The 11,667-nt window shown below is 30.2% G+C and overlaps 2 protein-coding genes across 3 annotated transcripts in view; one reads left to right on the forward strand and one right to left on the reverse strand.

Moving 5' to 3' along the window:
- LOC111241162 (tRNA (guanine(37)-N1)-methyltransferase 1-like) overlaps positions 1 to 1,122 on the forward strand; it is a 4,629-nt gene extending 3,507 nt beyond the window's left edge. The window contains exon 2 of the mRNA XM_022778021.1: positions 547 to 1,122. Within this exon, the coding sequence (XP_022633742.1) occupies positions 547 to 923 (377 nt within the window). The 3' untranslated portion in view covers positions 924 to 1,122. The remainder of the gene's footprint in view (positions 1 to 546) is intronic.
- A 3,740-nt stretch (positions 1,123 to 4,862) lies between these two features.
- LOC106754653 lies at positions 4,863 to 6,415 on the reverse strand. 2 transcript variants are annotated; one of them, XM_022778019.1, is made up of 5 exons: positions 6,202 to 6,415; positions 6,053 to 6,115; positions 5,853 to 5,938; positions 5,552 to 5,751; positions 4,863 to 5,252 (listed from the first exon to the last, which is right to left on the reverse strand). In XM_022778019.1, exons 1-5 carry the CDS (start codon positions 6,381 to 6,383, stop codon positions 5,151 to 5,153), a joined length of 633 nt encoding a protein of 210 aa, XP_022633740.1. In that variant the 5' UTR covers positions 6,384 to 6,415; the 3' UTR covers positions 4,863 to 5,150. The 2 variants fall into 2 exon arrangements, with proteins under 2 accessions (XP_022633740.1, XP_014492188.1); XM_014636702.2 differs by having other exon boundaries at positions 4,884 to 5,252; positions 5,853 to 5,935.
- Positions 6,416 to 11,667: the final 5,252 nt, after the last annotated feature.

The raw sequence follows: 11,667 nt of genomic DNA on the forward strand, positions 1-11,667 counted from the left end.
ATTTAGAGGCATGGCACTAGGTGTATGTGAACTTTTGTGGATTAAAAATGTGCTATCAGATTTGGGATTTAAACAAAATGAAGCTATGAGTTTGTACTGTGACAATACTTCGGCTATTGCAATTGCTTATAATCCTGTTCAACATGATAGAACAAAGCATGTGGAGATTGATAGACATTTCATCAAAGAGAAGATTGAAGCTAGAATAATTCATTTCCTTTTGTAAGATCAGAGTTACAGTTGGCTAATGTTCTCACTAAAGGAGTGTCAAGAAGATTGTTTGATGAGTCTCTATTCAAGTTGGGAATGTGTGATATCCATGCACCAACTTGAGTGGGGGTGTTAAGATATGTCAAATATTCTATTAAAGGATATTAGGCAATCAAACATTATGTTAGTTATATTTTAGATATTATTATAATTTGTGCAGATTTGTGCACATATTCTTCCTTTAATAGATGAAGGATTATATGATCCTTGTATGTATATATATGGTACTCTATTATTTGAAACATACATCAGAATTATTTTTAATCCTTTTAATAGGAAGAACTCTAGCCTTGGTGCAGCGCCGGATCCATGGCAAGGCCGACGGAGATGGCAACGTTCTTAGTCCCGTTCTTTATCACGACAAACTCGCAAGGACATTCAACTCACACGGATTCGTGAAGTTTCGCAACCTCGCAAACATTTCAAGGCCGAACAGGAATAAGAAGAGGAAGAAGAGGAAGGAGGGGATGGAAGTGGAAGATAGTGTTGGTATGAGGAAGCTGCTTGGAGAAGAATTTGTCAGTAGCAAGTGGAGGGGCTCAACGAGGTTGCTACTTCTGGACGAACGCTTCGCGGGTCGCAGTGTGGAGGAGTTGCCTGAGGCAATTAAGGTCATGTTTGTTGTTTCAGTAATCACTCTTTCTACTCTATGAGTTTTTATGACCAGTTTTACCTGTTTGGTGTTCTTTATTCAACTTCAAATTGTGAATAAAATAAAATGGTCATTCCAATTTTATTGTTGCAACTCGAGGTTTTAGCAGGGAACCACTCTCTTGTGATTACAGTAGTTAAGAATGGACTTCGCTTTCAGGTTGACTTAGCAACAGTCTATGCTCTTATTTCCATCCCTGACCACCATAGAAGGCTTGATTTACTAATTGCTGAATTACTGTCATTTCATGAAAATTGTTTAGTATTGTGTAGCCATAAAGTACTTTGATTGTGTAAGACTGGTGAAACAATTATATCCTTACCTGATCTGAAATCTTTGTGTTGGCTAGGAACCATGTGATAGGTAGAAACCATGTAAATAAAATTTTAAAATTATTTTAACCATAGCCATTAACATTTTTTTAGATAAGCTGACGTGAGAGAACTTTTACAAAGTAGTTTATGTATAAACTAATGAAGGAAAATTCTAAAATTGTATACTTATGATATTCTTATTATAACTTGCAGTTGTGATAGGCAATCCTCCTCATGTCTTTTTGAAATTTCCCTTTTTTTTTTGTTCAGTTACTTTGGATCATGTTGGTGGCATCATGTGTTGCTCTTGTAATTCAATCAATGGTAGCCAATCTTTGGGTGACCATTAGTACTTGATTTGATAATCAATTTTATTTCTATTGAATAAATCTAGAATGTATGTGGAATTTTAATTTTTTCATGTGTTGTTTGTGTGTTTAGTAGTAGATAGTGTGGTTGCAGCTGTTTGTGCTATATATCATAAAGGTAAGATATTTCATTTACTCTTCTTTGAACAGAGAGAGTTGGTTTTGGTACTGCAATAAGTGCTATTTTTTCTAGTGTATATCTCTCCATGTTACAAACACTTCTTATGCAGATCTAGATTATGGTGTTATTGAATCAATAACTTTAAAGTTCAGACAAAGTTAGAGTGAGTTTCTAGCTCAGCTGGCATAGTGCTTGTTAGAATTAAAGATTTAATGATATTATATGTGTTTTGTTAACCTACTTTCTTACTTTTAACTTATTCATACAAGGTCTGCATATGTTTACATATATAGAACCTTCTCTCTTTCGTATATATGACCTATACAAGTTAATTTTAGTATTTTGAAAAATTATTTCTGGAAAGTGTTAATGAAGTATTTTAGTTTAGGTTAAAAGACTAATACTTTAACATTTTTTCCTTTTTGTTTAGGTTAAAAGACTAATACTTTAGTATTTTAGTTGCAACACTAAGTTATATTACTAGTATTTTAGTTAAAGACTAGTTAACTAATATATTAGATAGAAAAAACTAGTAAACTAAAGTAAACTTTAGTTAACGAATCGCACAATTATATATATTAGAAAAATTGCTTTTCTAACTTTGATACGTGTAATGGTTATTTTATGATTTAGTAGTTTATATTATGTTTTCTTAGTTATTTAATTGATTATATGTCACTGTTATTTTATAATTTTATATTATTTTGGTAATATTTATAGAAAGCTTATATTGTTTGTCCTCGAAGTACACAGTACCACTCTTATTTAATGGTTCTTCTACAAGTTTCAATAGCGGAAGGTGAACTAGTGAGTTGTTACCGAACTATATTTAGTTTAGAATTTCTTTTTCCCACAATAATTTCTTTGTTATGTAATTGATTTTACTAAGTTTCATAACACCCATTTCAATATACATGTAACCTTATAGTGTGATTGAGGTAATATTCAAGGTTGCAAGGAACGTATATCGCTTTTAAAAAGAAGTTGTAGTTCATTGCACTGATTATAAGTAGTTAATCTTTCATACTATAAATACAATTATAAATTTTACATATTATAAATACAATTATAACATTATAACTTGATTCAAATTATTCATCGTGTAGATATTTGATGATACGTTTCCAATGAAGCAACATGTCATAAAGGATGTTCGGGAGTAGTTGGCTGAATTTCTTTCAACATTTTGTAGATGATTAGATGTATTCAATATTACATTTTGAGTTTAGAAACTATTTTATGTGTAACTATGTTAGGTAAATACATTTAGAAACTTTGTTAGATAAATATAACATTGAGTTTAGGAACTATTTTGATGTGTTAATAATAGAAAATATATTTAGGAACTTTGTTAGGTAAATATTACATTTTGATGTGTTAATGAAACAATATTGATTATTTTGCTTGTTATTGATTATTTAGATTGTATTATAGAATTGAATTTTATGCAAGTCTAGATTTGGATAGTAGTACTTAAAAAACAAATATTAAAAAAAATAGGTTAAATTCATAATAGGTATAAAAAGTCTTGTTTTTTACACGGGTTATAACAGCACCATGTATAAAAGTAAGATTCTTTTATACCTATTCTAGCATCAACAGGTATAAAGAGTGAGTTTTATCTAGTAACAAATGCGACTTTTTATACCTGCTCTCCGAGAATATCAGGTATAAAAACCAGACTTTTATACTTCTTATAGATAGAACTAGTGTAAAAAGTTAGACTTTTTATACCGGTGGAAATCGAAAACTTTCTATACTCCTGCTTCTATACCTACTTAAAAACCGGTATAAAAAACTTTTTTAACAGGTTTAAAAAACCTGTTTTGACATAGTGTGCATATATTTTTACGAAGGCGTTACCAAGACCTAGATTTGAACTATTGTATTGGAGTTACCAAATTCACATCAAGGAGGATTATTAAAGTGGAATGCAAATTTTAGATAGAAAACTCTATAAAAATATTAAAATGTAATGCAAATTCTAGAATATTGTAGAAAAACATAAAATAAGAAAAAAAAATCAAGAATATTCTACATAGGTAAAAATCTAAAACATTTTTTGTGACTAACATTTTCTAAAATAATTTGATTCTATAAATATTCATATACTCTACCATTTGATGTAATACAACATCTTACAACATATACATAACTAAAAAATATATTATTTCCAACTACTACTTTCATATTCTACTATCTCTATATTTTCTCTATCTCATTAACTATTTTTTTCACAACCCCAAAATACTTTGAAAAGGATGATGATGACCGACCTTTGAAGCTTGACAATATCTCAACGGTCATGCGAGTACAATTTTGAGCAAATGTTGCATTTTCCATCTTATAAATGAATCCAATATATATTCAATTCCGAAAATAACTATATTTCTCAATGAGGATGATGAAAGCTTTATAAGAGTATTGGTCAACTGGATAAGATGGAAAAGTTTATATGGATAACGTACGTAGACCAGAATGTACCACTTTGTTTTTTTATAGAACTTTGTCACTTCTAATTAGCAGGTAATATTATTCAACCGCAATGTTAGATGAATAAACCAATGATGTGAGTGTTTGTTATGCTTTCATGATAGAAAAGGAAACTATATATAGCTCCACACGAGGGAAATCTTTGGTTTTTTTCACGGGTTTCACTACAGCACGCCATCATCTCTCACGTTATCTCTATCTTCTCAATTTTATATAATTTAACTTTATTATCTATTGATTAGAGTACTAATAACTATGCTAAAAATTAGGTATAAGATGAGTTTCAACAACAGCTTTAGTTTGTAATAAATTGAAATTTTTAATCGTTTTATAGAAACAATTGTAGTTTCTTTATATATATTTATAGATCTGACCTAGTACAAGGAGATTGCCCACTCTGCTCTCTAATTTGAAATATCTTTTATAACAAATACTTTTGTTAACTTTCTTGTTTATGTCGCTTTGACACTATTAATTGGATATTAAATCATTCACACATCTGTCATTATATACTTGTTTTAAACGTGACTTTAATAAAAACATTTTATAGTATAATTTTATTTTGTGCAAGTATAATATTGGGTACCCATGTGGGTTCATTTGATGAGATTACTTAAAACTCTGTCCAACAATAATAAATTCATTATTGACAAATAGCCAAAGGTATTTATATCATGATACAGATAACTTTACATAATTTGATTATTGTCTATTTCCATATTGATGCTGTTGTGTATATAACAAATTGATAGGTATGCATCTTTCAACATGGAAGTAAATTGCACAAAATGTTATAAGCTTATGCGTTATAGAAGAAATAACTTAAGGAATAAAATTTGTACAAGCAAGATGTCGCTGTAATGAAAAGAAAAGATGTAAAAACGTGGTGTTTGATTTTTCAGTAGATGAATTGTCAGCAACCGCGTTTTTCTCTATTTCTGTTCTTTTGCTTCTGAAGTCGTCGTTGCGCTACTTTCGTGATGACTGGTTGATTCAGTAAATAAGGAATCCAACTCCTTTTCCACGTTCTCAACCTACACGTTAACCCAATTTCAAATCTCAATTATCGTATTAAGTCTATTAGCACCAAAATTAATAAATAAATTCTGCAATAAGTAATAATAGCAATTTGCAAGTTATTATTATAGACTTGAACAAGGCAGTTGGAACCAAAATTGAGTTTGTCAGCTTTACGTGTTGGAGATTAGTAAATAATTTCAAGTTCTAATTATGTTATCTAAACATTTCGGAAGAGAAATTAATAAATAATTTCGGAGTTCTAAACATTTAAACTTTTGTTCAATTTGTATTACTTCAAGATAGAGATCGAAACCTTTTCTAATGCATCTTCAACACGTTCGGCACGCTTATCGACTTCTTCAGCAACTTTTTCAACAAGTTCTACAGCGTGACGAAATTTTCCCTCTGGAAGATGTTGCACGGCCTCTTCTGCCACCTTATCAACCTCTTCAGCCACTTCTTCTATAATGTCTGCAACTCGATGTGCTTCATGTATTGTTGTTTCAACTTTCTCTACGCACAAGGAACAGAAAAACATCATCAGATGAAAATTATTTCAGGTCTAATTTATGCCAGTAATTTTTTGCTAATGTTCAACATGGATGATCTCTTACCTTTCATTTGCAACAAAGGTCCCCATTTTCCCCTCAAAAAGGATGCAAGTATTGAGAATATTGTGCCAATGATCCAAAATTTCCTGCTAGAGAATATTTCTCAAACTTTTTTCTATTGCCAACTCAAATTAAACTAAAAGGGAAAAGAAACAAGTGAATAATAATCGACGTGATATGACTTTGGTAAATAAATGAATTACCAATTGCCAAGAGAAGGATCATTAGAGCTTCCTGGTGTTATGCTAGAATAGACAACCATATTCCTGCATGAAGGTGTAAAGAAATTGTAATTAATAAAAGAAATCCAGTGAAGAAAAGAAAATGTAATAAAAACCAAGATTTTACGTACATTTTTCTTCTGTCATCGTTTTGAAATCTCAAAACTAGGTTCTTTACTGGAACTGGGAAGCGGTTGTTTTTGATTCTGGAGTTGAATCGAATGTGATGATCAACTTTTGAAGCTGGAAATCTACCGAATGTCCCAACGGCTAAGCAAGTAATCGTCTGAGTAAAGATTGTCTGTGCCATCATATGAATCTAAAATGTACAAGCAGAGGTACAAGAAGATTGGATTATATATATGTACACGACAGGCTCAAGTGGATTATATATATTAGATGAATTTGTTTTTTTCAAAATACGCCATCTTTTACCATTAACATTGTATGAAAAACAAGAGTTGAAGGGAACAAAGTCAAAGTACATAAAAGTTGTAATGGATAGACATAAATATTATTATGTTTTGTTTATTGTTTGTGCCTAACAAATCTGAGACCAAGTAAAATTCGTTTTGCAATATCTATGCAGAAATGCTGACGTACTTCTTGTAATAACTTCTATTTCAATAGTAAAAGGAAAAGGAAAAGGAAAATGATATTTTAACACTATTTTGACACTGCACACGTATCAAAATGTGATTGGACGATTTGGAAAATAAAATTTTAACACCATTTTTTGACATTATTTTGACACTGCACACGTGTCAAAATGTGGTTGGACAATTTCAAATTAAAAAAACAAACTTTAGTTTTTTTCTTCCAAACATACCCCTTCTCAACTTTTTTAATTTGAAATCGTCCAATCACATTTTGACACGTGTACAGTGTCAAAATAGTGTCAAAAAATAGTGTTAAAATATCATTTTCCGAAAAAGGAAATGATATTTTGACACAGTAAGTCTTAGGTTTCTATTGGAAAATCATTTATGGTTTTGCACATGCACCACCGTCCAAGATAGTTCTAAAGGTTACACCCACGATTCCTTTTTTTAAAAAAAAAAAAAAAAAAAAAAAACTCTTCATATCAAAATGTTCTGAAACACAATTCTAACATGTTATGTTTTCATTTGTACCCATTTGCACAAACAAACTGCGTAGGGCAGCACATGGTTTGGATTCAACAACCAAATACAATCCATACATACGTGATTGAATAACAACTGTGCACTCAGGGAAAGGTCACTCAGTTCATTGCATAACAATAAGCAGCATAAAACAAAACAGGGAATTGTCATAATGTAATTAGGCATAGAAGGAATTGCATTTTGGACTAGGCAAGTTTCCCCGGAAGATATTTTATATGCTTTATAATTTTCTTCGTATTTCAAAATCCTAATATAGTTTTTGTATGTTTTTTAAGTTAGACAATAACAAAATATATTTGTTGAATTGTTTGATGAATTTGAGATACAGAAATAATTCTTTCTTTTCGTTTGACATCATTTAAATGAATTTCAAAAGTTCCTAGATCAACTGTCACGAATGGATATCACTTTTAATGATGAAGTTTTGGGACTATGGTTATTAAATATTCTATCAAATTCTTGAGATATTCTAGGTTTGAATTACAAATGTGGCTCTTAGTAACGTTGTTTTTTTCCCCATCACAGATTGATTCTTTTAATGAAGAGATGAGAAGAAAAAAAAATATGATTTTTCATCTCAATTTTAGGTGTTTGTCATATAAAATAAGGGAAGTCAGAGAAAGGAACATAGGAGTGGTCGAGAGAAGAGTAGGACCAAGTCCATATCAAGATAAAAAAAATGTGGAGTGACATTATTATAATAAAACTGCTCATTGAAAATTACAATTTTAAGAAAAAAAAGAAAAGAAAAAAAAATGAACAGAAAGAGAATGATCATGATGATGATGGTCACATTACTACTACTGTTACATGTGATAATATTGCTCTTCTTTGTAACTTTGAGTCTGTTAATCTTTTAATTTGATAACAACATGTCAATAAATGAAAGTGCTACATCATTACACATTATATCAAAGAAGGAGTTCTTCACATCTTACACTTCTAATGATTTTGAAGTGTTGAATATGAGTAATAGTGGTGTTCAAATAATGGTGTTTCAAAGGTTGTTGGTGTTGATGATGTATGCCTGCAAAGAAACATAAGAATGCAGTTATTACTCAAAGGAGTCAAACATGTTCTAGATGTTTGTTTTAATATGATCATGATGCATTTGCTTTATGATAAATACTTTGGTTATGGTAAATGGAAGCTCACTAATGGCGACTTGGTTATGGCTAGAGAGGAGAAAAGTTTTAAATTGAATTGAACTAAAGCTTTGGTTGATAAAGACAATGTAAATGTTATCTATTTGGAGACATCTTTTGTGGCATCGAAGGCTTAGTCGCATAAGCGTGGAAGGGCTTAATTGCTTAGCCAAAAAGGATGTAATTTTGGGATTGAAGAGTGCATAGTTGAAAACATGTTCTCATTGCATGGCTAGAAACAAATCAAAATATCTTTTAAGAAGCACTCTCCTTCAAGAAAGTTAAGTTATTTGAATTGGTACATTCTAATGTTTGAAGGTAAAGTCGTTTGGGATGCACTTTAACTTATTACTTTTAGGTTTAATTATGTCTTTGGTGCCTATTTTAGTATGTAAATCTCAATTAGATCTTTATTTTCTGTCTTAATTAAGGTCTTGTTCACTTGAGTGGATTTGAGGGAGAGTAATTGAGTGAATTTGAGAGGATTTGAAGGTAATTTTTTTTGTTGTTTATTTGAGTGAATTTGGAGGTAAATGAGAGTGGATTTAGAAGTAAAATTTGTGAGAACTAGTGTAACATTTAATTTATGTGACAAATTAAAAAAATTTACTTCCAAATACACTCTTACTTATCTTCAAATCTATTCAAATAAACAACAAAATTTATCTTCAAATCCTCTCAATTACTCTCTCCCAAATCTACTCAAGTGAACAAGGCCTAAGTGTCTATTTTTGAAAATGTGATATTATTTGGCCTATTCCCTTAGTATTGTACTAACAACATTAAAGACATGTCACGTGTTAATCTGTGTTTTCTTGAACTTTTAAAGTTATTTTAGTCTTCTTTTTTTTCTAAAAAAAAAATTAAACGTGTCAAGCCAATATCATGTTATATGGCTAGGAATTGCAAAAATGTTTGTACTCGCTGGTATCCGTGAATAAAATTTATCACGGATAGTTGGCATCCGTGGATAATAGATACTCATAGGTAGTAGGTATTTTAATATTCACTTATAAATAGGTCAATTACATGTGTCACACAACCAATACCTGTAAGTATCCATTACCTGCAAAAAATTAAAGTAAAGATAAAATTTATATTTTATTAAGTTAAATTTAATTAAAATTAAAATTAATTTATATTTTGTTAAGTTACGTTTAATTAAAATAAAATGTTAATTTATATTTAATTTAATTTGTAATATATGTTATATATTTTTTCATTTTATTTTATTTTAAATATTTTTTTAAAATAACCACGACTACCTGTGAGTTTTAAAATATCCATGAATATTTTTTAAATGGATATATGATGTATAACAGAGTGGGTAACATGTGAATTTTTTTGTTGCGGATTGGGTTGTGGGTACGCATTATTCGTACCTGATCGTACCTGTTGTCGTCTGTACATATGAAAGTAGTAGTGTCATGTGACAGTGACAGTACTACTACAAAAAAGTGCATAGATAGTGTTTTTTTATCATAGACAGCGTTTTTTAAGCGCTATCTATTGATGCACTATCTATTGTCAATCACCAATAGATAATGCTTCTAAAAAAAGCATTATCTATTGTCAGCCACCAATAGATATTGTGTTTTTAAATAAGCACTATCTATTGTCACCCACCAATAAATAACGCTTTTTAAATAAAAGTTATTTATTGTCAATCACCAATAGATAACGCTTATTTAAAAAAGCGTTATCTATGAGTCTAAATTATAAAAGAAAATAATTAATTTTAGAATAAAATATTTCAAAAAATATATAATATTTTTTGAAAAGAAAATATAAAATATTAATTCTATTATGTACAAACACACATTATCTATTGGTTATATTATATACAAAAAAATATAAAATATTAAGAAAAATATGACAAAAGTCTCAAAAAGAATGTTCATTAATATGAATAAAAACTATTACAATAATATTTCAAAATATAATTGTTAAGTCTTCTTGTGCGTCTTGTGACATGACATTGCTTTATAAGATAATATATACAACCATAAGATATATATCCTATCAGTACTTATAAGCATGTACTAATTACACGTAAACACCGATTTTCTCTAACTTCAATGATTTGACTGTCACGATAGTGTTGACATCAACAACTAGAAAAATACTACCCGGAAGAAAAATAATATATAATTAGTTAATTAAATTTTACTACAAATTAATTATGACAATAAAGATAACTTACATAAGTTGGAATTGTTCATCTTTACAATATGTGATAATTTTCTTCATATATTGACACATGTAATACCCACAATCATTGTCGTTGGGTTGTCTTGGACACTTGAAAACCAAAAAAAAACTCCAGACAGTCAAACACATTAGCATCCAAATCATGTTTCCAAAAAATAAAAAATAAACAAAGCCTTAAAACTGAATTTTCCAATGTCATTTTTAAAATTTTTCTATCAACTTAATTGATAATGGTCTAAAAACCGTTATTTTCATACTTAAATTTGATATTAAAACACACCCTTTATGGCTTAGAATGAGTTTTAAAATCAAGTAAAATACTTAGTTGTGTCTTGTGAGAGTCAAAAGTTGGTTTTAGAGATACTATGCTTGTCTTACATTGTTTTGCAGGGTTTTGAGGTAAATTGAAGATGGAAGTGAAGTAAGGTGGACTTAGACACATGAAAGAAGGAGAAAAATGATGAAAAGAAGGGTCAAGTGAGCCGCTGAGCGCCAGAATGGACCGCTGAGCGCTCAGAGCGATTAGAGGGAAACCGCTCAGCGACAAAACTAACCATTGAACGGTCAAAGCGGCAAGAGGGAAACCGCTGAGCAGTGAACTTAGGCGCCTGGGCGGTTGTTTATTTTTATTAGCTAGATTCTGTAATCTTTCTGTTATCTTTTTGGGCTTATATATAGCCTCAGTGCGAATCAAAACATATTCTTTTGGCAGAGAGAAATGTCCAGAGTTATTCCACACACCTTGGAGGAGGTTCCTTGGATGCTTAGGCTCCAATCTTCCAAGTTTAGGGTTATTTGTCCCATTCTTTCATCATATTTCATGTAGTTTCACCATGATAATGTTGAACTAAACCCTAGGTTGTTGGGGAACAATGTAATCTTTTGAAACTCTCATATATCCAAATTCTTATTTATTTTATATGCTTGCATATGCTTGATTTATCAATTGTTGGGTTCTTCACCTTTGTTTAATGCTTTTATCGTTTAACTCATTTGGTAAATGTTGCTTGTCTTTATTGATACGGGGACGTACAATAATGTCATGAACTGGTGTTGAATTCCTTGATTATGCTAATATCGCCTAGGGATAGGGGTA

This window comes from Vigna radiata, unplaced genomic scaffold (assembly GCF_000741045.1).
Source record: "Vigna radiata var. radiata cultivar VC1973A unplaced genomic scaffold, Vradiata_ver6 scaffold_327, whole genome shotgun sequence".
Taxonomy (NCBI): domain Eukaryota; kingdom Viridiplantae; phylum Streptophyta; class Magnoliopsida; order Fabales; family Fabaceae; genus Vigna; species Vigna radiata.